The 25,176-nt window shown below is 53.3% G+C and overlaps 1 protein-coding gene across 3 annotated transcripts in view; it reads left to right on the top strand.

Moving 5' to 3' along the window:
- Positions 1 to 25,176, top strand: part of GLIS1 (GLIS family zinc finger 1) — a 442,963-nt gene that overhangs the window by 399,331 nt on the left and 18,456 nt on the right. For all 3 annotated transcript variants that reach the window (XM_081144895.1, XM_081144897.1, XM_081144896.1), the window contains one exon: positions 20,981 to 21,142. In XM_081144895.1, coding sequence (XP_081001021.1) covers positions 20,981 to 21,142 — 162 coding nt within the window. The remainder of the gene's footprint in view (positions 1 to 20,980; positions 21,143 to 25,176) is intronic.

Raw genomic sequence — 25,176 nt, 5'->3', positions numbered from 1 at the left:
TCATCTTTGGACATGGGAGTGTGATGTGTGTGATTGACTATGCCTGGGTGTGTATGAAGTGTTGGGGGGAATAGGAGAGAGCAGGTATGTGTGTGTGTGTGTGTGTAATCAGTTCTGTGAGGGTGTGTATGGGAGTTGTTTGCAGTGTGATTGGAACATGTACAGTTGCATGTACATGTTTGGGATGTGACTGGAGTGTGTATGAGGTTTGGCGTGAGATGGGGGAGTTTATGCAATTGGTATGTGTATATTGGGGATGTGTTTGGGAGAGTGTATGTTGGAGATAGACATATACCCATTGCACACCCCATGGGCCCCTGTATACATCTATACCCAAAGCATACCCAGAACCCTCAACACCACACCCAGACACACATTCAACAACCCCACACTCAATACACCCACACCCAGTACTCCCATACCACACTCTCAGACACACTTCTCTATAGATACTCATATTGTGTATGACTGACTGAATGTGTATGTGTGTGTGTTGAAATTTGAGTTTGGGGGGGGCACATTAGGTATGTGCCTATATGAAGGGAAGGTAGTTTGAGAGTGTGGTTGGGTGTCTGGATATGTGTTGTATGTGTGGTGTGTGTTGGGTGTATGGTGTTGCATTGGCATGCATGTGTTTGGAGAATCTGTTTTGTATGTACATGTGCATTGGGAATGGGAATGCCTGTGGGCATTGGGTTTGTGTGTGTTCATATGTGGTGTGGGATGTTGGATGTGTGTGTGTGTTGGGTGTATAGGTGTTAGAGTAGAGCTCACACTGGCTAGGGGAGATGAGTTTTCAGGCCCAGCCCAGGCTGTGATTTGAACCCAGGAGTCTGTAGCCCCCATTCCCTTCTCCTCAAGTCAAGGGACAATCTGGGGATATTCCTGGGAAGGAATGAGAGCAAGCAGGGCCTGGAGGGGTGAAGAGAGCACCAGTGTCAAAGGACCTTCCAGGCGGAGGGACCAGGATGCAGGAGGTCACCCAGCTAGTCCAGGCAAAGCAGTGGCATGAGAGTGGAGGGCAGGGTGAGGGAGGTCAGAGGAAGTGGGGGGCTTGTCAGGCTAAGGAGCGGGACTTAACTCTGCAGACTGAGGGAGGAAGAGCTAGAACAAGCCAGACTGCAGAGCTCACGGATGGAAGAGGCCCTTGGAAGGGCAATATCACCAAAGGGGCTCTGTGAAGTACTCATAGGGTCTCTGAGGCCTCAGTTGGTTCCCCCAGGCTCTGAGTGGCTGTTTGACCTGTCTTTCTCCCAGCACCCAGGGAGGCCATAGGGCAGGGATTGTTATCCCATTTGACAGATGAGAACACGGGACCCGAGGGAGGAAGCAGCCTAAGGCTTGGGTCTCCGTGGAGGGCCTCCTCCTCTTCAACCTGGTGTCTTCCACCATCTGAGAGAGGCCTCCATCCTGCACATGGGGTGCTGAGTGTAGGTAGACCCCACAGTTCCCAACGTGCTGCCTCATAATGTCCCCAGGCCTCACTGTCTCCCCAAGTTGCTGGTGTTTTGAATTTCTCTGTATGAATGTGACATATGCTAGAAATTTTGCAAAACCAAAAAGAGAGCAGATGACTCTAAACCACCAGAGAGGGATGTTTTCTTTGGGCCAGTTCCTGTCCTGTGTGGCATAGTGCTGAGCATGATGTCTGTCACATAGTAAGTGCTCAGCAAGGGTGACTTAAAATTCATTGCCAGGAGTCTAAAGTGAAAAGGGTCCAGATCCTGGCCCAGCCCTCATCTCAGGTGAGGCAGTCACCTCTCTGTGCTTCAAGTTCCCAGTGGGGTTGTGAAGAGGATTACTGACGATAATTAGCATTGATAAGTTTAGCACTATATCTAAGAAATTTCCCAGGATTCCATGGAACATCACGACCATCTTTTTTTGTAGCAGTATTGCAGGCAGTCCATCATGCAGACTGGGGTACAGTGTACCCAGCTGTGCTCATACTGTTAGATACCTAGGCTGTCCCTGAACTTCCACTATTCCTAGTTCTTAACAAAAATATTTCATCAGCCATCTTCTTGCATAAAGTTTCTCTGATCTCCAGCCTGGAATGTCAAAGGGCGATTGGAACCTTCTCTGTGTGAGTCCGAGTTTGCTCTATGTACAGTCATATCTAACCCTCCAGCCCCTGGGGCAAGATTTCCTCCCCTCTGGGTTTGACATTCCTCCAGCACTGCCTCCTGCTCCCTCCTGGCCCAGGCTGACTGCAGAGAAAGGCCAAGGATGCTCACTTGCTAATGTGTTAATGGGCTAGGCTTCCTCTGGTGCTGGCTTCTTGAAAACATCATCGTCCGTGATTTGCAGTGGGTTGGTTCCTGAGCCAGAGTCTGGAAGCTCCTGGGAGAAAATTCCCTTTTCACCCAATTTGAGCATGTGTGGCTGTATGGGAACTGAATCTTTCCTGAATAAATTGAACCCAGATCCCCCGAGGTTTGCAAAAGAGACTGAAAACCTCGTGAGGTGGGCTCAATGTGGTGGCCCTAGCTCCTGTCGGGTGAGCTCCAGGAGGCACGGGGCATTCCCTTAATGCCCGAGAGTTTCCACTTTGCCCTTTCTTGGATGGGTAACCTGAGCAGGTGCTGCTCTGTGACTCGTTTAGTTGTCTGTAGTATGGGGATGATAAAAACAGTAACAACAGCAAGAAGACCTACCTGTGGAGTTGCTGTGGGGATTAAAACACACTACATGTAAAGCACTTGAAACAGGGCCCAGCATATAGTAAGCTCTCAATAAATGTTAGCTATTGTTATTTTTAGCTCAAAAATGACTTTACTTTTTCAGTCACATTTCTGATAAAGGATTTGTACCCAGAATATGTTAAGAACTCTTACATTTTAATAATAAAAGAGAAATAACCCAATTTTTAGAAGGGCAAAGGACTTGAATAGACATTTCTCCAATGAAAAAACGTGGTTAAAAGCACATGAAAAGATGTTCAACATCATCAGCTATTGGAGAAATGCAAATCAGAACCATAGTAAAATACTACTTCATGCCTACTCGGATAGCTAAAATCAAAAAGATGGGGTAATAAGTGTTGGCAAGAACATGGAGAAATTGGAACCTTCATACACGGATGATAAGAATGTAAAATGGTGCAGCTGATTTTGAAAATAGCCTGGCAGGTCTGAAAACAATTAAACATAGAGTTATCATATGATTGAGCAATTCTGCTCCTAGGTATGTTCCCAAAACAAATGAAAACATATGTCTACATAAAATCTTGTACATGAATGTTGATTGCAACATTATTCATAATAGGCAAAAAGTGAAAACAAACTAAATACCCATCAACTGATGAATGGATAAATGAAATGTGGCATGTCCACACAATGGAATATCACTCAGCCATAAGGAAGGAACCACGCCCTGGCAGTGAGGCCCCGTTGGCTGAGTGTAGTCCCATGCACTAGAAGGTCGCCGGTTTGATTCCCAGTCAGGGTACATACCTAGGTTGCCGATGTGATCCCTGGTTGGGGGGCGTGCAGAAGACAGCTGATCGATGTTTCTCCCTTGCATTGATGCTTCTCTCTCTCTCCCTCTCCGTTCCTCTCTCTTAAAAAAAAATCAGTTAGCCCGGCCAGGCATGGCTCAGTGGTTGAGCATCAACCTAGGATCCAGGAGATCGTGGTTCGATTCCCGGTCAGGACACATGCCTGGGTTGTGGGCTCGATCCCCATTGGAGGTGTGCAGGAGGCAGCCCATCAATGATGAGTCTGTCATTATTGATGTTTCTATCTCTCTCTCCCTCTCCTGTCCTCTCTCTGAAATCAATAAAGATAGATTTTTTAAAAATCAGTTAAAAAAACATATTTAAGAAAAAGAATGAAATACGGATACATGCTACAACATGGATGAACCTTGAAATCATTATGCTAAATGAAAGAAGCCAGTCACGCTAGATGTACCATACTAGAGCCAGAAGAGACCTGAGGGATCATCTTTGGTCCTCTCCCTTTATTTTGTGGCTAGGGAAACTCAGGCCCAGAAAGGTATAGTAGAAAAGAAGAAACACATTGGAATGAGAGGCTTGCATTCAGGTCCCAGTAAGCCAGAACTCCTTGGTGGCCTTGGGCAAGAGCCTTCTTTAAAATGTGGAGTTGTTGAGAAGGTAAAGTGTGCAGGCCCAGGAGGGGAGAGTCTGTCTGTGCTCAACAGAAGCTGCCTCTATGTAAAGAAGCAAGGAGAGAGGCAGGCCAGCAGGGAAGAATCAGAAAAGCAGGAAGATTCTGTTATTAAGTTTTTAAAAAATAAATATTTGTGGAAGTTTTATATGCTTATTGCAGAAAATATGGAAAACACAATACACACAGATTTAGAAGAAAACAAAGGTCATTCCTACTGCCCCCTCATAAAGAGAGCCTCAAGTGGACCTCTTAGGGCTGCTTCTGGCTCCTTGAGTAAAATAGAAATGGACTTTATGAAGCATATCTCTAATGAGAAATTACCATCATCCTGCTCTAGCCATCCCTGGTAGCCCAGGTTTGGCTCAACACGAAGAGAGAGGCAGGGAAATAGACTTTGTCAGACCTGGTCTGAGCTCAGCTCAGCAAGTTTGTGTTCCAGAAAGTATAGTCATTCCAAAGATGATGGAAACCCACTGTGGTGCATGCAGTTAGCAAATGTGTTCTAAAGCAGGGCCCTGTGCTTCCAGGCTTGAGTGGTCGTGCAGGGTCCACCAGAGAACTGTGGCTACTGAAGTTTTGGGAGGAGAGGTATATTAGGGGGGATTTTGTCTGGGTCAAGGCCTGAGAAATAGGACCTCACAGTAAAGGCAGTAACAGGCGGTGAAAAGTTGCAAAGCTCAGGACCCAGCAGTCAAGAGGTACTTCTGTGAGGATGTAGGAGAAGATGACCCTGCTGCCCTTTTTCTGGATGTGAGGAGGAGAGTGTGACAACGAGGCCACAGGTCATGGAGCACCGGGAAGGGCGGTTGTCTGGAGACCTGGCTCCCTGTCTTGATGTCACCACTGACTTAATGGGCAGTCTTGAGCCAGTCTCTTCTCCTTCTGCAGCCCCAGTCTCCCCATCTGTAAAGTGGGCAAGCTTCCTCAACACCCCTTCCAATTCAGACCTGTGATTTTAAATAAAAAGAACCTTTCCCCTACCCAAGGGAGGGATGGGGCAAGAGTGGTTAACCCTGACTGAGCAGATTGTTCTAGTCAGCAAACATGCCCTAAGTCCCTATTGTGTCTCCAGTCCATTGGGCCCTATAGTGAGAGGCCAGTTGGTGGGACCAGCACCATCTCATGTCTGACTCACACCCCTAGCTGGTGGGAGAGAACACAGATGCTGACACTTAGAATCCAAAGTCCTAGTGGCTGTGATGAGGGAAGGACAGGGCTATGGGACCCCAGAGGAGCCTAGCCCCAATAATAAGGAAATCAAGGAAGGCTCCCTGGAAGACATGGCATATGAGCTAAAGCTTGGAGGATGAGCAGGATTTTATCAAGTAAAGTGACAGGAGAAGGGCACTCTAGGTAGAAAGTGACAGGAGCAGAGGCACTGTGGTGTAGGCTGCATGGGGTGTGACACCCATCTCTGGCATGTTGTATTGCTGGGTGGAGCCCTGTCCCAACTCGAGGTGGTGGGCCCTGCCATCTCTTATCTCATTTGGCCCTTACAATAAACCTACAAGGAAGGAGTGTTAACTCTGTTTTCCAGAAGACAGCAGCAGACCAGAGAGGCTAGTAACATGCCTAAGGACACAGCCAGTAAGAAACAGAGCTGGGATTTGAACCCAGATCTGCCTGATCCAAAGCCCACACCCCATCCAGCTGGTTCAGAGATGTGTCCCCAAGCATTTGGCTGAGGCTGTGGAGATGGGTGTTGAAGGAGCAGTTGCTCCCTCCTGGCACTCTGTGCCTATAGCTGCTGCTGGGGAGTAAAATGCAGCCTTGTCCTCCCTGGTCCAGGCCTGTAGCTCAGAGCTGCCAGTATGTTCTCTGCCCTGGGAATGAGCCCGTCTACCACCACTATTTCATTAAACCAGCCACTCTGTCTCCTGAGACTCCTCAGTCATCACTAGTCACCACTTGTGGAACCCTGTGAGGAGTCATCTGTGTCCCCAGTGCATTCAATGGGGTGGGACTCAGGTTCCTTGATGCAAGTACACAGCTGTCATCGTCATGGGCTTCATCCCCAGACATTTTGAAAGTTGGCCACCATCCTTGTCTTCTTTGATCTTCAGATCCTCTCTGGAGGTCATCAGATTGTCCCCATATATTTATGAAGAAGCCGAGTTCAGAGAGGAGTCCTTTGCTCACGTCACATAGGACAGGAGCAAGCGTCAGTTCAGACCTGACTCAGATCTTTCTGGCCCATGTGGAAGGGTGGGAACGTCCTGTTACACAGGACAGCTCACCCAGAGTCACGTGCAGAACTAAGAAGGAAATCTGGTTCTGCAACCTAGATTCTCTAGGAAGTATTATACTGCCCTCTGTGACTTTTTTAAAAAATGTCAACAAAACAGAGTAGTATAAAATTAAAGCAATAAGTGTAAAGTATCAAGAAGTAGAAAGTAGTGAGCACAGTATAAGAAGAAAGGAGAAGTTACCCTTAACTATACCGTGCAGAAATGACCAGTGTGGAACATTTTAGAGTATTTTCCCAGACTTTCCTCTGTGTGTATGATAATTATACTCTTTACTAGAATGGAATCATAATACTTTTACTGTTTGGTAACTTTCTTTTTTCTCTAACAGTGTTTTGGACATCTGGCAATGTGCTGAGTGAGTGAGAGTGAGTGAAGAAATGAATGAATGGCTAGTGAATGAATGAACTGCAGGCTGCTCTCTTGGCCACTGGACAAGTCAGACTTTGTGAACTGCCCAGCCTGCCCTCCCAGAACCAGGAGCCTCCCTCTCCTCTATCCTGTCACTGACCCCCTGTCCTCTGTAGCCTTGGCACTGTTTCTCCATCTGCACAGGGGACTGTGGGTGCCTCATGCTGACTCTCCACAGCCCTGGGTGGGGCCGACGCTGCTTTCCTTACCATCCTCATAATACCGATGAAGATGCTGACTCCCAGAGGGGTTAAGGAGTTTCTGCTAGTCATAGAGTTGGAGGGAGTTGGGATTTGAACTCAGGCCTGGGTGACTCTGGAATACTCTATATGCCAGAATGAACATGGGAGAACGGGAAGGGTCCTAAAAAGTTGGGGAGAAGGCAGGAGAAACCTAAATCAGTCCTGCCCCCTCTGGGCTGCCTCAATGTCCCCATCTGTAACACAAGGGCCTCTGAGATTCTGCCAGTCCTGTCACTGTATGAGTCTCGGGTTCCCATGCAGCCTGGCCCAACCACCCTGCTTTTACCCCAAGACCAGAATAGACCCAGAGAGGAGTCTGGCCCAGGGCCTGCCCCAAAGCCCAGAGCCTCTGCAGGGGTGTCATTATTAGAACTGAGCCCTGACGCCTCAGGGAAGTCCAGGCTGAGGGAATAGCATATGCAAAAGCACAAAAAGTACTGGAAGTTCTGATAGCCCAAGGAGTCAGTGTAACTGGATCCTAGAGAGGAAAAAGGAGCCTGGGGAGCCAGCCACAGCTGGAAGGCCCACAGATTCTGATGGTGGGAGGCTGGGGGCCTTGGGTTGTATCCTAAGGGCAGTAGGGAGCCATCGATGGGTTTTGAGCAATGACAAGGACATGTTTTCAACTTAAGAATCTCTTTAGCTACAGGGTGGATGATTGGGGGCAATGGCTAGGGTGTAAACAGGGAGGCCAGTGAAGAGAGGTGCGGGGTGGGGTGCATATAACTGGCACTGCCATGGGCAGAAAGCATTTGGAAAGCCTCATCTGGGCCCTGGGCCCCTGGCCCCCACTCAGGCTTCCAACTTGCTTCCCCCAGGACAGAGCTGTAGGCTCATTCTCAGTCCTCAGCCTCTGCTGGCAACCAAGGGCCCTGGCTGGGCCCAAGTGCAAAGCAGCCATTTATTTTCTGTAAATTATTGGTGCCCAAGTGGCTCAGCACAATGGCATCCTTTTCTTTTTGTCCTTAATTTTAGAAGCCAAAGCTAAATGTTTTAATTTTACATTATTCCTGACATATGCTAATGGGTTCCAGGTGCTGCCTTGAGTGGGCGGTGCAGTGTGGCCAGGCCAGGCATCTGCTCCCCAGAATGCCCTCCTGCCACCTTCTTGGCTCTCAAAGAAGTGCCTTGCAGTGAGTTTTTCCTTAAGGACCCCTTCTCGTTTATCATCTAGTTATAACTTTTTTCCAGTTTACATGGCAGTTCTCTTATGTGGTGACCACAGGGTATTTCTCCCTTGCCCAAGGGGTGGAAGGCTCCCACGAGGGCCAGAGGGAGGGCCTGCCTGTCCCAGCAGAAGGCACAGCTTCCCTTTCAGGCCTTCCCAGGCATCCCGGGCACAGTTAAGGGCTGGGATACCTCCCCCAGACTCTTCCAGAGTTTTCCAATGGTGTGGATCTGAACAGCCGGAGAATTTAGGTCTTAAGGGAAATAGACTCAGAGAATATATGAAAAATGATGCAGTGGCTGTTATTGCTAGTGTTGTTATTTTCTGGTGACGTGAAACATTTCATTCTTTGTTTCTAGTCATTCATTTCCCATGGCCTAATGTTTCCCAAGTCTGTAGGCCACCCTGCTTTTCGTTGAATATGCTGCCCTTACTCCTTGGGTGCCCTGAGCCCAGGCTCTGTGGGAGCCTCTGTTTCCTCTGTGCAAGGGGATGACACAGCACCTTCCCTCCAGGGTGCCCCCGACTCCTCGAGGCAGGGCAGATGGGTGCCGCTCAGGCTGATCCAGGTGCGCCTTTCCGCGGCAGTTTCCTCCCTTCTCCCTTTTCCACGTCCCTGTAGGGGGTACAGACAAGTCTCATTCACTGAGGTCAGGTTTGAACCTGACATCCACGAACTCAAGTGAGAGAAAAATAAAGAGTAACTTGAATGTTTTCCTTGACTCGCTTCCTATTCTAAGCGCCCAAATGCTGGGTAGCAAATTACAGGCAGGTCACAGACCACTGTCCATTTTTTCTTTAAGTTACATCTGAGTCCTGGAGTGTGGGGGGCTTACACGGAACCGAGGGGTCCCAAGTCCACCTGGCTCCATCCATCTGAAAGGCTGCCTCAGGGCCAGGACGGACTCAACGTCTCTCCCACTGTGCTGACCATGGGACCTCCTGAGACATCGGAGCCCTGCCCACAAGGGGCATGAGCCCCACCTGGAGGGAGCCCTGCTTCAGGTCCCACAGGCTTAGCTAGGGGTGCAGTACCCCCAAGCCCTGGCCCCAGGGGCAAAAACGCTCAGAGCCTCCCCACTTTTAGAGACCCCTGCAGTCTACATGTATCTTCCTTCCCCTTGGTGTCCCTATCCCAACTGGAGCATCGTTCCAGGGGCAGGAGCCCAGGAAGCTTGGCCCTTCCTCCCCACAAGGCCTCTCCTGGCCTCCACTAATTTGAGGGGCTCCCCGCCCTGCACCATGCTTCCCTCAAGGCTCGTTTGTTTGTTGCTTGGTTCTTTCATTCATTAACAGATATTCACAAAAGCCTGCTCTGTGCCAGGCCCAGTGTTGGGCACTCTCAGATGGGTTATGGCAAAAAAGTTATTTGAAATATTAACTGTGTGTGACTCATTTCTGTCTCCAGAGTTCTTTCCACTTGGCCCTGAGGCCTGGGATTTTGAAATCCAAAAGCCAGGCACTCAGTCCTGTCTGCTCTAATTTCTAAGTTATCTCTTCCTTGAGGCACTTGGGTAGAGGAACAATGCTCTTCCATATATACCCATTTGAGAGATGAGAACTGAGGCCCAGCAGGGAAAGGGACTTTCCCAGGATACTTGGCCCAGGGGGCGCCTCCATGTCTGAACCAGCCAGCTGCTCGCTTGTAAATGGATGTCATTTGCACCCTGGGGCAGAGAGGCATTTGCAGCATGTTCTGGCTGCTGAGAAGGCCCAGCGTGAGCCTCTGTGACCTGGTCTTGCCTCTCTTGGGGTTGCTGAGATGCTGGTGGGACCGGGGAAGAGAGTTGTTCTGCAGACTGAGGCACTTGCTACTAGAGAGGTTTGCCTCTGTCTCTTCCCACTTCTCATCCTCTCCATGGGTTGGATTTCATTTGTTTTGCTGTTTGTATAATTGGTTCCTAGTTGCAGTTGACCTTACTTCATTAGGTCGAGTGTGGAAGCTGGGCTGTCACCATTCTTGCCATTCACCATTACTAAGCATAAATCCAGTCACTGGCCCAGGGCCACCCACCTTGGGGCTCCCTAGTTGATCTGTGGTGGATGGCAGAGTGGTGAAAATGCCGAAGCAGGTCAGTCTGACTGTTTATCCCCCTGGGCCCAGGTGGTAGGTCAAATCCAATTTACACCCGTTGGATGGCTCTAAAGGTAACTTAGGAACCATCTTGCACCCTCCAAACTGCCCTGATGAGCATGTTATCACCCAGGCTCTGTACCTGAGCACCTGGGAACGGGTTTCTCCCCTCCTCCCCTAATAGCGTGCTCCTGACACTGAGCACAGGCCTCTGTGACTCTCTCCACCCTCATCATGACCTCCACAGTTCCCTGCTGCCCACACTGGTGGTCTGACCCAGCCCTGCCCTGCCCCTCACAGGCCTGGTCTGAACACTGTCCCCTCACCAGGTGGGGGCCCAGAGCCTCCTGGGACATCCTGGTGGGAGTCTGAGCCCCAGGTGCACACTGGACAGGTTACTTACACCCACTCACGACCTCCCACGAGAACCGTGCCTGTTGTACGTCTGCAGCGATTCCCATGACCTGATGTGAGGTTTTCTTTCCTGATGTGAGGTGATGGTGGTAATGTTTTGGGTTTCTTTCCTCTGGCAGCCCCAGGATGCTGTGGGTCGTGCAGGGCTGGGAATTAATGCAGCTGCCACCTGTTCAACCTTGGTGCATATTCACCCCACTCCCCCCACCCCAGATTTGGGGCAGGTGACCCTGGGGTAATTAAGCCCAGGGAAAGCAGGTGACTGGTTTAAGGTCACATAGCGACCTGTGACAGAGCCAGGGCTAGAATCAGGTCTCAGACCTGGATGTTCATCACATCATGATGTTTATTTTTAGAATTCAGGAGAAGAGCTAAAAGGGGACTAACTGTCCTGTGCCGAGTACCAAGGCCACACTCTGGTGTTTTCTGCTGGGCCCTGGCTTCCAGCCGAGCTTCTCTCCACATCTGTCCCCAGATCTGGCTGTGCTGGGTGCCGAGATGTTGGTGTAAGGACATGTCTCTATCCACTGACCTCTTGGAAGCCTTTTCTGGTTGTCTCAGGTTGTCTTCTCCGTGTGCACCCAAACCACCATGAGGTTGTGCTGTGCTGTGTCTTGGACTATGTGTCAGTGTATCTGGGGTCTAGGGAGTTTGTATGTTTGTGCCTATGGTGGGGCCTGGGGTTTGAGTGCCCTTGGGTCTATGCTTGAGCATGTGTGTGCTGGCCTGTGTGCCCCTGTGACGTGAGTCGTGTGTGGGGGAGTCGGTGCTGTGTGTTGGTGTCCTGGGACTGTATCTAAGATGTGTGGCTTGGCTGGGAGGGAGGTGTCAGGATTTGTGTGTGTCTGCATTTCCGGGTCTGTGGCTGGTGGCTTGGCCCGTGTATGTGTCAGCCACTCTGTGCAGCCTGCTTTCTGCTGGGCCCTGGCTGCCAGCGGAACTTCTCTCCACGTCTCAAACAATGTCCAGCCACCACTCAGCCCTGGGAGCTCCCCTGAATTCCACCAGTCCGCTTGGTGAGCAGACTCAGCCTCCACTTGCAACTCCTACCTTGGGAGACTACACACATGCCTGGAAGGGTGACCTAGCCCACTTGGCCCTTGATGGCTGGGAACGGGAACCCATTTCTTGCTTGGACAGGACTTTCTACTGGAGAAGGGACCAGCCTAGAGCCTTCAGTGTAGTCCTGGTGAGGAAGGACAAGAGGTCTGCAGTCCTTCTGACCAGCCTTGGAAACCCCCTCCAAGGGCAGGCACAGCTTGACCTGCTCTGGGAGGGTGTGTCTGTGCTCACGCCTCTGGCCCCTCCTCCCTTTGTCTCTGTGTCGCCACCCTGCCCCTTGGCCTCTAGCTTCTCTAGATGGCATAAAGGCCTAGAGAGCTGAACCGCTGCAAAGAGCTCCTGGCATCGGCCTTGGATCTCACAGCACCCCCTTAGTCATAGCTGCTGAGGACACTAGTGTGGCCCAGAGCACAGAACTCAAGTGCTGGAGGCAAACCCAAGTTCCTTCCCTCATGAGCTCTGGGACTCTCGCACATAAACTCCGCCTGCTTCGCTTTCTGCCTCTGTACAAGGAGGATGTTGTGCTGGCCTAATGGCATGGAGGAGATTGTGTTTAAGGAGAGTTTGGTCCAGTCTCAGGTACACAGTAAATGTGATCACTGCTGCTACTGTCTTAATCTCCCTCCTGCACACATATGCCCCATCATTCATTTATTCAGATGGTTCTGTGTACCCAAAGCTGGACCAGACCCTCAAGAATAGAGCAAATGGGCCAGTGCCCTCCAGCCTCACCTCCTAGGACTCTCTCCACATTTGTCCCTCCCCTTCCTGCCTCGACCTCCCCCAAGGGCTGGCAAAGCACAAAGCTCCAAGGAGAACCCTGTGGAAACCCCTTAGGGGCCCACTGGACAGTAACTTCAGGGCCAGTGTCCCCCTCCCAGGACATGGGGTGAGGAATGGACTACAGCTTCCGGCTGGCTGGCCTTTCGAGCTGGCCAAACATAGGCTTGTTTGACATCTTGGAGAAGGATCTGGCACCACATGGTTCTCCCATCCACATCATTGTTGCAAAGTAAGTTAAAAGTGTACAAAAATGGGAAGCTGATCCCCGAATGGCCTGCCAGACTGTTGTAACCCAATATATTCTGCCCTCAAACCAGAAATGTGTTTGTTTAGAAGCAAGTCACTGGCAAATGCCAAAACTGGAGGCATTTCCTCCCCTGTCCCCACCCGTGCCCCGCTCCCCAAACCCCCTCCTTGCCCTTTGTGCCGAGATCCTTAGGCAGAGCATGAGAAACCAGGGCCTCCCTCCTCTTTGGGCCATGTCAGCCGCAGGGAGGAAACTTGACATTCATTAGGCACCCACTGTGTGCCAGTTCCTAGGCTGGGCATGTCTTCTCATTTACTTCTAACAGCCCTTTGTGGTAGCCCCCACTTTAGAGAGAGAAAAAATGAGGACAGAGGTGGGAGGTGACTTGTGCGAGTTTGTGGCTGTTGGTGGAGCCCCAGCACAAACCTCAGTGTGGCCTCATGACCTTCAGCTTACAGCATGGTGTCCCACACCTCGCCTGTGTAACAGGGCCCTGGACCCTTCCCCAGGGCCCAGAGGCAGAGCGGGGCCATGCCCAGCACCAGCTGGCACCGTGCTGGGGCTTCCCTGAATGATCTCGCGTAGTCCTTCCACTCATGAGGGAAAGGCTGAGGGAGGGCACATTCTGACATCTGACCCAGTGCCCTCCCCTCCCCCAGCCAGAGTTCGAAGGGTCCTTGGGCCTGGCCTGGAGGGGAAGAGGGTGCCTGCTCCCCAGCTCCGGGATGGTTTCCCTCTGTCTTTCATCTCCTGCCCTTGGTTCTCTGAGCTGCACGCAGCAGTAATGGATTGCAGTGGACTTTTTTCAATTAGGTTCTGATTCTCCCCTGCCTGTTACTATAAAACTCCAGATGGTCTAGGGCTTCACGGTTCCCGGGGTATTTTCCCCCATTATTTTAATCTTCTTTGGTAACACACCCCACATGTGGGAAGGGGGCCTTTCGAGCCTCTGCGTTCTGTGCCTCAGTGGGGCTTTCTTCTCTGCTGTGCCGCCCCGAGTTTCCTTTCAGGGTGGTGGCATCGCCTCTCTGGCAGGGGCCAGGCAGAAGGAGGGCACCCTCCTTTCCTGGTGTTGGCTCTGCATCTGATGGGCTGGCCTTTGCCTGGGAAGGGAACCTTAGAGGTGGGCTCTGTTGGAAATCAGTAATGGCCCCTGAGCGCCAGTCCTGGTTTTGGTGCAGGGGACTCTAAGGCAGTGCCAGAGTGGTTAGGGACACATACAGACAGCCTTGCACACCAGTCAGACCTGATATCAAATCCCAGCTCATCCACTTACTGCCTGTGTGACCTGGGGCCAGTGATATCACCTCAGTTTCGACATCGAAAGGGAGTGTCGACATGATTAAATGCAGCACACACAGCCCCCACCCCTGATGGGTGTTGAGAGGGTGTCATCCAGTCACTTACATCTGTCTGAATTCACCCCAGTTTCATCTGAGGATTTATTTTAATGTTTATGCATTTTAAGCTAAATAATAAAAACCTGACACCCATTCTTACATTTTTTCTGGACTGTTAGATGTCCCTTCTGTTTCTTTTCTTCTCTCTGTGTGCCCCCTACCCACAGTAGCCACCCTCTCTGTTACCCACAGCATGTGAGCCTCGGCTTCTGGCCACATAAGTCTATTGTGTGTTTGGTTATTGGAGCCAGTGCATTTCAAATTCAACCTGAGTAAGAGGTGCCCAGGCAATTCTCTGGGTGAACGCAGATGGCATTAGGGTCCCAGGCTGCAGGATGCTGTGTGCACCTTGCGGTTCACAGAGAGCACCCCACTCACACACCTGGGTACAGGTGTGCCCATTACAGATGAGGGATCTGGGCTCCGACAGTTGATGAACTTGCCCAAGGTCATTCACTTGGGAAGCGTGGAGGCCATACTTGCATCCAGCCCTCTCTCATGCTGAAACACAGCTGTGTGGGAGTTGGAGGGGACAGGCACTACCAAGACATCATCAGGAGCCAGTCCACCAGCTAGAGAGGGACTTGGACAGACCGTAGGTTTGAGTGTTTGGTCTGGAAACTGGTACCATGTGGAAGAGAGTGGGGCGGGGAGGGCAGGACAGGGCGAGAGGCGGCATAGCGGCTGGCACCGTCTCGTGGTGAGCAGGACAGCAAGAGTGGACCAGGAGAGCAGGCAGGTAAGAAGAGGGCAGGTGTGAATGATATTTAAGAGGTGGCATTTCCCTGGCTTGGTGGCTGGTTGGATGCAAGGACCTGGAAGGAGGGAACAGGCTCCTGACTCTGGTGGAAGATGGGAGGTCAGGGGCTGGGGAGTCCAGCACGAGTCCCTCAAATGCAAAGCCTCAGGTCACCCCACTTGCTGGGCCACATCAGTGATTGCTCAGGGTGGTTCCTGTGGAGTCTTTTGGAATCACGACCTTTGGGTTCCAATGGGAGGAGCCCCCAAAACTCCCATTTCTACTTCCTCCTCTCCTTTCCTTGCTTCCCTTCACTCTGGCTCAGCAGATCCTTAGCTGCCTCCAGAACATTCGCCACCCTGCCCTGTCCCCTGTGCCCTCCACCTGTTTGTCTAAACCCTGCTTAGGCATCAGGCCTGGCTCCCCCAAGGAAGTTTTAGTGACCCCCTGTCCTCCCCTGTGGCAGCCCCTGTGTTGCAGTCGGCCCCTTCTTAGGACTTAATACGTTCTCTCTCGTCCTGTGGTCTTTGCTGCCCTAAAGCCTCGGCCCCTAGCATGTTGCCAGGCTCACAGGGGCAGCTGCAGGAGGCAAGGGTATCGATGTGAACCAGCGGGCAAAAAGACGCGAGGCTGAGGGAGCGAATTAGAGAAGCGGGCGGCTGGAAGGACGGAGGGATGCAAGGCAGGAGTGGGGGGCATGTGATGAGGTTGGGGTCGTGGAAGGGAGAGCACCAGAGGCTTACAGAGCTGCAGGCTGGTCCAGCACTGCTGTCTTGCGTTGAAGGTGATGGATCACTTCTTTCTGGAAGAGACGGTGAGTCTGACTGTGACTTAGTCAGGCTTTGTGCCCTCTGGCTCAGTGGGAGCAGTTTCCCCTCCCTGACCCCTATGTACAGATACCAAACCCTTGCGATTGGTGGGGGGCATCCCAGGAGGTTTTACACTTGGCACTAACAGCAGGGAGGAAGGGGTCTGTCCAGGGTAAAATCTGCCCTAGAACCTCAGGGGACTGGGGGATGGGAGAAGAATGTCAGGAAGGCCCCGCCCTCTGGGGTACAGACTCCATGGAAGCATCAATACATCCTTGGGTCACAGTGGCATTGCCTGAGGGGCCCATCCTCCACCACCCCCCTCAGGGAAACCGAGGCCCAAAGCCAAGAATGTGCCTATTGGCTCCATGTCTGCTCCAAGACCCACACTTCCATTCTGGCAGCCTCTGTACCCTCACAACACAGCAGTGGTGGGACCCCTCTCCCTGCTGCCACCCAGCCCCCACACAGCTGATGGATGGGCCCCTTCAAACCATTCCCACCCCAAAAGGCTGCTTCACTCTCATTGGAGGTAGAGGCTGCTCCTGGTACCCAAAGGGTGCCCCATGGATTTGGCATGGCAAAGGCATTAGGGCCAGACCAATCAATGGCAAACACATCAACCAGGGTCCCTTTTCTTTCACTGTGGGGTCAGTGAAACCTGACCCACACTGGTGTCCTCCAGAGGTGGAACTAGAACAGCCCAGGGCTAACTGGGGAATGAGGTGAGGGGTTAAGGAGTAAGAGGTGGAAACAGGACATGAGGGGGACATGGGAGCCCATCATGCCAGTGGGACATCACACACATGCCCCCTCCAACTCTGCAGAGGGGCAGCTGGGAGCTGTCAGCTAAGGGAGAACGTCGCTCCACTATTTACTTGCTCTGTGACCTTAAATGAGTTACAGTGATGATATTGCGCAGGAACCTGGTGCCAAGATAAGCACTTACTGTGCATTATTTCATTCAGTCCTCACAACCACTGTCCATGCTTGGTAGAACTCACCTCATTTTACAGATGAGGAAACCGAGGCTCAAGGAGTTGAAGGGACTTGCTTCAGATCGTTCACAAGTGGAGCAGCCAAAACACAAGCCCAGTCATCCCACACCAGAGTCCATGTCTGTAACCACGGTGCTGATCGCTCCCCCTGCCCCCAGCCTCAGCTCCTGACAGTGGGGGAGGAGTATTTGTCACACAGGCTGTGCGGTGAAGAGAGAGCACACTAGTGATGGCCTCAGGCCTAGCAGAGTGAGGATGAGCGAGCGCACACGGGTGCTGACCCCATGAGCGTTCCTGTCCTCATCTCTGCTTGTTAGCCCATTTGTGTGGTTGTTGAACCGGGAGGACTGCGGGGACCCTGGCAGGCCGCTGCAGGTGGAGCCCACACACCCTCAGGGCCCCTGGTGTGGCTGGGAGACTGGCCCTGATGGGGGCATGGCTCTGCCGTAGGTCCCTGCAGCATCTCTTCCCAGACCAGTCCCAGTGGGCAGCACCCCTTCTCCACCTGCTGCTACCCCTAGCTCTACCTAGAGAGACAGTCCCCCAAATCAGGACAGCCTGCTTCTTGTATCCCAGCCTGTAACTCAGCTCTGGGAAGTTTCAGGGGGCAGGACAAGGCTGGGCGTGGATGGGCACAGGGCTCATGCACAGGTATGGGATACCTTGAACACTGGAGGGAGGAAGTGCACCCCCAGGCTCTGCCACCCCTATTCTTACCCCCATTCAATCACATTTCTAACCCACCCTTTGCCCCCTGAATGGGACGCCAGCCCTGCACTCAAGGAACCCTCAGCTTGGAGGTGTGGGAAGAAGAGCACAGTGGGTGTGCAGTGAAAACCTAACCCGCATGCTCAGGGTGTGGCCAAGGAGGAGCCGGGAGCTTGGGGAAGGTTGAGCAAGTCTGATGAATGAAGGAAGGAAAGGTGTCCAGGCTGAGGGAACAGCTTCCACAAAGGCCTGGGCATGACAGTTCAGCACAGGTTCAGCCATTCACTCCCTGTGGCTTAAGTATGACACCTGGCTGTATGCAGATGAGAGAGGTGTTGGAAGACTGTGAACACCAAGCTATAGATCCAGGACTTTTGAAAAATGTATGAATTAAATTGTCAGTGAGTCAGAAGGGAAGGTGTCTGAGAAGGGGCACAGCCTGGGATCTGGGAGCAACAGTGCTGAAACAGGGGGTTGGCCAGACCAGCTTACAGACCCTTGTGGGGAGATGATAACTGATCTTTAGTGTCTGGTGGACCCTCCCAAACTCAGAAATCATGCAGCATGTGCAGAGTTATTGCCCTTTGGCTTCAGGTGTCTACCCTCCTGGCTCCGGCCAGAGAGTAGCAGAGGGACCAGCCAGGTGCTGAGAGGCAGCCCTCTCTCCAGAGAGGCTCCCCCACCTCTCTTTGGGGTGAACCTTGGCATAAGGCCATTGTGGAAGAGCAACGGGGCAGCTTGTGGCTTATCTACTCCTCAAAAAGGATTTTCTTCTGGTTTTGATGCATGGAAAAGGCATAACATCTGGAAGCAGGAAGCAGAACAGCCTCTAAAATCCAGCTGTGGTCAGCTTGCATTGGACCAGCCCCAAAAGGGCACGACCCGCACTTGCGGCTGCGCCTTCAGGGTGAGGTGTGAAGGGAGCTCACCCCAGACTGGCTGTTGCCTTTGATTCCTGTCCTCACATCTGGCCTGGCACTTCTGGCCTGGCCTCTACCCCATCCCGCCACCTCTGCCTTGGGTCCAGCCTCACTCGCCCTCATCTGTGATGCTACATCTACCTTCTCCCCACCATTCCCCGGGCTCCTCTCCCAGCCCCAGCTGTCACCAGTGTGCATGCGTGGGGGGGGGGGGGGAGGCTTCCTCAAGTGCATGTCTGACCCTGTGCCCTCCCTTCTTAAGGCCCTTTTATGGTCTCCCTCCCCCTGGGGTGGAGTCCAGACTTTTCAGCCTGCTGTTTGAGCCCCCACTCCCTGGCCTCCCATCTCCCTGTAGGCTCCTCACCCACTAGAGCACACCCCACATCCCTACCGTATACCCCACACTCAGCCTTAGAGGGGCCTCCACAGGGACTCGTTGCCTTACCAGCACTGTGGTGGCTCTAGGCCTGCCTCCCCTAGGCCTTCAACATTAGTCACCCCACTCTTCTTTGGTGTCCTGGTCATTGCTCAGGGCTCAGCTGGGACTGAATGAAGTGAATGCGTCAGTGTTAGCATGACCGACTACATGTCTCCTCCAGCTCATATTGCCCCCCCAGTCTGCCACCCCTCTCCTTCCCCAGGCTGGGTTGGCTGCTCCCTCTGTGCTGCTGCAGGCCCCATTTTCCCTCCGGAACAGCTCTGGCGGCTGTGATCTGTTCTGACAGGGTGTGTGGATGTGTGTGCGCCTCCCCGTGGGCTCTGCCCCCTTGTGGAGTAGGACCCTTGTCTGGGTTCTCTCCCTGTCTCTGCCTTACCCAGCACAAGGCTGGAGCCGATCTGTCCAACTGAACAGCCTGTACTGAAAATCACCAAATATTCTGAACTGCCCTGGATGGGACACTGACCTCTCAGGGCTGAGAAAATAGGCTGGGTAGACTGCTGGGTCTGAATTTGCCCACAGTCCCCTCCAGGCTCCCACCCATAAATTCACGAACACATAAGGTACCTTTAAGGTTGGGAGGTGGGGGCAAAAGGAGCCCAGTGCCCAGCTCAGAAGAGGGAAGTCATGTCTTCCAAGTGTGGACATGGGCAGGAGCTATCAGCCCCCCCCCCCCCATAAGCCTGGAGAAGGCGTGGGGAGGAGCCTTTGTGGAAGTGCTAGCCCTCGGGGACACAGCTGGCCTGGCTCAGAGCCGTGGGGCGCCTGGGTTCTGATCTGGTTGGCAGTTCAGCCCTAGCCTGGGGGCTAAAACCAATCACTCTGGAGAGGGAACTGGCCTCCTCTGGTCTTATACTCCTCAAGGGCCACCTCCCCCTGCCTATCTGGACTTTGGCATCAGATGTGGCCTGTGGCCTGTCTTTGCCTTGTCACAGTCCTGTGGTCACCACAGGAAGCCTTCATCTCTGAGGTAGGGACATTGAGGCCACACACTTCATGGGTTAGTTGTTAAACATCCAGCACCAGGTCTGGATGGACAGAGCAGGTGCAGGTCAGTGTTGGTGTCCCCTTACCCACGGCATGGACCACGAGGAACATAGCCAGATAGTGGGGGAAAACAAAAGGGGCAGCCAGTCACCCCAGAGGACCACGGTTGGCCTCTGCCAGGCAGTGTTTGAGCTGGACTTTGAAGGCTGAGGGCCGATTGGATGAACTGTTAAGAGAAGACATTCCTTGCTCAAGGACTTGCGTGAACAAAGGCTTGAAGTTGTCTGGTAGACTCCTGTTGTTCCCAAAGTGTGGGGTGGAGTCAGGAGGGGCAAGAAGGGGTTCAAATGCCAGGCCCAAAGGGTTTTAAGCAGAGCTCAGCCAGATGCATTTCTGCATCAGAGCCTTCCTCTGGGCGGCAGTGTGGAGAACAGGGAGGGAGGATCTAGGAGGGAGATCGGAGCTGGGCAGAGACTGCCCGGAGCAGGACAGCCTGGGGCCACAGGAGGAGGGTGCTGTGTTTGTTGCTCTCTGTCTATCCCCACCCCCATCTCTGACCAGAGGCATCGTGCGTTTGTGCTATACCCACTGCATGTCCATGCCCAGCATGGGGCCTGGTACATGGTGGGCATGGGACAGCTAAATGGCCAAACGATTAATCAAAGACACTGAGTTTACAACGTGGTCATTGTTCTGACCTCAGTCAGCATTGGTCTGCGCTCCAGATGGACAAGGCCCTTGACAGTCCATGTCCTGCTCCTTGGGACCCTTGTATCAGCCCTGAGTGGTGGCCACACAAGGAAATAAGGCACAGGGAGGTCAAAGGCTGTCAAACCCAGGGCTGTGTGCACTACAAGGTGTCCCTGCCATCGGTCCACTCTGGGCTGGGCTGCTGTCAGAGCAGCCATCATTTCCAGGGGCCGCTGGGGAGGGAATCCTTCCAGATCCACAGATGGAAAGACCACTGTCTTCTCCAGCCCAGGTGGCCATTTCTAAGCCAGGGGTGCACCTGCCAAGGCTTCCCAGATAGTGTCTGGGCCCTGACCACTTCATGGGGATCTAACTGGGGTGCCTGGAGACGTCGGATGGGGTGGGTGGGGTGAGGGGGGTGGGGAGGGCAGAGGATGCTGGGGCCCACATCCAGGCTGGTGGTGGGCCCTCCAGGGGCTGCAGAGCACCTCTCACCAGCCTCTCCCACAGTTTGAAGGCTGCAGCAAGGCCTTCTCACGGCTGGAGAACCTAAAGATCCACCTGCGGAGCCACACAGGCGAGAAGCCATACCTATGCCAGCACCCAGGCTGTCAGAAGGCCTTCAGCAACTCCAGTGACCGCGCCAAGCACCAGCGCACCCACCTCGATACGGTAGGCCCAAGGGTGGGGGACAATGGGAAAAGGGGACGTGTGCATGCTCCCCAACTTGTCTAATGCAGAACGGGAGCCAGAGTCCGTGCAGAAACCCCACCTTCATCCTGGAGCCCTATTGACATTTTGGGCAGGATGATTGTTTGTGGGGAGAGGGACGTCCTGTCATTAGAGGATGTTTAGCAGATCCCTGGACTCTACCCACTAGATAGTGATTTCCCATCTCCCACTGTAACAACCCACAGTTTCTCTGGACACTGCCAAATGTCCTGGGGAGGAGATAGTCAAGTCTCTCCCAGTTGAGAACCACTGCTTTAGCCTGTGGGTGCCACCAGGCACCAGCATCTTTGCATCTCCCCACGGAGAGGGTGGGCTTGGCATCCCACATCCTCTCCCCAGGCCTGAGTGGTCAAGCCACCCCCAGAACAGGCCCTCCCTGCTCTTCCCACCCCAACCCCTCTGTGGAGACAGACCAGAGGCTTTCCAGGCCTTTCTTTACCCCTTGAGCCCCTTGAGTGGGTGAAGAGTTGAGGTGAGCAGGGCCTAAGACTCTGGGCTCCTGGAATAGTGACCTGGCCCCAGGTGCCTGTACATCTCCTCCTTTCCCTTGTTTGTGCTGAACAGTGAGATGACCCGTAGCTTGTCTCAGGGTGGGTCCCAGCATTCTCTCTGTACCTACAGACCTCAGCGGTTAACAGAGCACTTCCTATGTTCTTCTGAGATCTCATACTAACTGCCAGTCAGGGGTCATTAACCCATTTCACAGATGAGGGAAGCAGGACTCTGGGAGTTTCAGTGCCTGCTCAGCTGGAAAGAGGCAGAGCTGACTCAGAGTGGGCCTCATACCAGTCCCACAGGGCCTGTGTGAGAGGGTGCACACAGCCTGGGGGACCCCAGCCCCCACATGCTGCAGAAGATGGGTCTGTAGCCAGATTCCACATCTGGGCCCCCAGCCTGCCTGTCTCTGCACTTCATGCAGATGTTTGGGGAACTCTGCAGGTGGGTGGCTGGGATACCTGAGTAGCCGGCCATCCAGCTCAGCCTGTCCAGTGCAGAGATATGCAGATGAGGAAACAGAGGCCCCAGAGGGCAACTGACCCCTTCAGGGAAAGCTGGAGTCCATGAAGCAACAGAGATCAGAGCTGGAGGCCTTCTGGTCCAAGCCATTTCTTTATAGCTAGGAAAACAAAAGCAAAAAAGATGGGAGAGGATGGCAGAAAATAGCAGGGATGTCATGTTTGGGTCCAGGTCAGGCCCTGAGCAGAATGTCCTACACATCTCCCCGGAACCCCATATCACACAAACCCTCCCCCAGTTTAATCCTGGTAACAATCCACAAGGTAGGGGCTATTACCATAAACAAAGAAACGGAGACTCAGAGAGATGAAGGCATTGACTGTCACCCAGCGGGTAAGTGGCAGAGCTGGGATGCAACCTGGGTCTGTCTTATTCCAAGTCCAGTGCCCTTGTTGGAAAAGTAGGGCTGTCAGCCACCCTGGAGAGGTGGAGCTGAGCAGAGGGGATGAGGGTAAGAAGAAAGAGCCCTGTCCCCAACCTGAACCTGACCCCTTTCACCACCTCTCCCCTCTCAGGCTGCACAGACACAGGTTGTGTTGGGGACATGAAGTGAGGGAGTATGCTAACAAATCCCCCACTTTCATTACCTTCTCGTATACCCAGCCCTTCCCCTTGGGGCCAAGCCCAGGCCCTGAGAGGCGCTATCTGCCCCAGCACCCTGGTTATGTCTCCCAGAGGCCACAGGGAGTACCAACAGCACTAGGCCTCCCTGAGCCCCTTCCCCCCAGGCTCAGGCAATGTCCTTCCAGGCCTCTCAGGGTCACCCACCCTGACTTACCCCCTTTCCTCCCTCCCTCTGTACTGCATTTCCTGGACCCAGCCCCAAAGCAACAGGCCTCTGGCCCCCACTGGTGTGTGAACAGAGCTCCAGGACTAGGTCAGGTCAGGCCCAGAATGAGCCCCCAGGGTCATCTCAGGCCTTCATTGTCCCAGAAGGTCCTGGTGAAGCCTGGGAGACACAGCTGCCAAACTCGGCCCCTGCTTGCACCCATCTCCACAAACATCACAGGCAGCTCCAAGGGGCTAGGTTGCTTTCCCAGCACCTGGGATTCAGAGCCTAGAGGGTTAGTTAGCCCCTTGAAGTCTGGGCCTTGTTTTCCAGAGGGAACCTGGTCTGTCTCCATCTCCTCTGTGGCACCAGAGAACATGGGATTCTCTCCATGGGTAGGAAAGTGGTGGAACAGACTAGAGAGGACCAGCCTGGGTCCTAACCTTGGCCCTCCATCTACCCCAGAGGTCCAAGAAATGTCATCTAGCCTCTCCGGGCCTCAGTTTCCTCAAATACCTGCCTTATAAGAGAGAAATGGGAATCGGCAGCAATGACAGACATATAGGCCTGACACAGTCTACACGGCAAATACAAGTCCCTCCTTTCCCGTCCTATGACTCGCTGACAGAATGCTGTCCAAATATGGCCACATCCCAGGCACCTAGTATAAGGTTCAATTCTTGACTGCACAGATTCCCTAAATAGGCCACTGTCCCACTCTGGCCTCAGTTTCCCCATCGGCAAGATGGGGCTGATCATCTCTCCTTTGCCCACTTCCCTGGACTGTTCAGGGCTATGAGCTCGAGAGAAGGCCCCCAGTGGAGTGTCACGGGCACTCCTACTTTGAAATCCTGGGCAAAGCATCAATCTCAATTTCCTCACCTGCCAAGTGGAGATGCTTCTCCCAGGCTGGGTGTGAGACTGGAAGACCAGGGATGGCAGGTGCTCGGCACAGGACCTGCTGGGGGGGGGGGGGGGGGCTTTTGTTCTGGAGCACAGACCTGGAGGGCTTTGTGAGCTGCACTGCTAGGCCTCCTAGCACGACCCTGAGAGCCCTTGTTAGTAACCAGGCTTTGGAGCCTGTGCAGTGACTCCAGGCCTGGGACTTGGCTGCTGCTGGGACACCCGCAGGGTTTCCTGAGGGCTCGCGGGGGAGCTGGGCCGGAGGAATGTTCTACACACGTCAAGCCCTGGAAAAACAAACACGGAGATGGGCCTTGTGCCCTCTTTCCGGCAAGTGTGCCTGCACACACGGAGCTGTTTGTTTGCTTTTTGACAAAAGCGTGTGGATTTGTATCAGCATCCCCAAGGAACAGGGCCCAGGGCCATGCAGGGCAGAGCCAGAGAGCGAGAGAAGGGGGGGAAGGGACTTGGGGTGGGGGTGAGGCCCATGAGAGAGGGGCTGTGTGAGTGTATCTCTGCATATGCTGGGGTGCGGGGGGGTCGAGCCTGTGGGAGAGGAGCCCTGTGGTTGTGTGCGTGTGTGTGTCTGTCTGCACGTGCATGAATGTCGGCCTCTCTGTGAGGTTGGGTGGGTGTCGGTCTGACGAGTACTGTCTACCCTCCCACCCCATACCTCCCTTCCGGCAAGGCAAGTGCTCACTGCTCTGTCTCTCTTTTTGCTCTCCTCCATTTCTTTAACTGGCAACTCTCCGTGGCAGCACCAAGGTATGGTTGTCTTTCTGCTTCCCTCTCCCCACGAGGTCCCTGGGTCTGAGGTCAGCCTACCTCACCTCGGTCCAGAAGGCAGAGTTACCTAGTGGTTGGGGGGGCACAGCATTCCCTGGTACTTAATCTGAGAGGTGCCACCTACTGCAAACATTCTTCTGACCCCCACAGTCCCTGGAGGCCAGAGGGCTCTGAGAAATCGGAGCCACTGGACGTGTTCAAAAAGGGAAGCCGTAGGGAGCTCAAGCCCAATAGCAGCTGGAGTCCTTAAGCAGGGTGTGTGGAAGCCCCCGTGGGAGAGCTTAGAATCCGGTTATGTCCACGGAGCCCCTGCCCTGGCTCAGTCCCTGGGACCTGAGAGGAACCAAGGACCCTCCCTGAGGAAGACTCACCACCTGGTGGACAGTGGACGAACGCAGCAGCGCAGGGTGGGCAGGGCTGCCCCTGGGGAGCTCAGGAGGTAGAGGTGGGAAGGAGATTCGAGGAGGGCTTGGAGAGGATGTGATGAGAGCTAGAGGCA

Source organism: Miniopterus schreibersii (assembly GCF_964146895.1).
Source record: "Miniopterus schreibersii genome assembly, chromosome: 8".
NCBI classification, from domain to species: Eukaryota; Metazoa; Chordata; class Mammalia; order Chiroptera; family Miniopteridae; genus Miniopterus; species Miniopterus schreibersii.
This window is presented reverse-complemented; position numbering and strand designations above follow the sequence as displayed.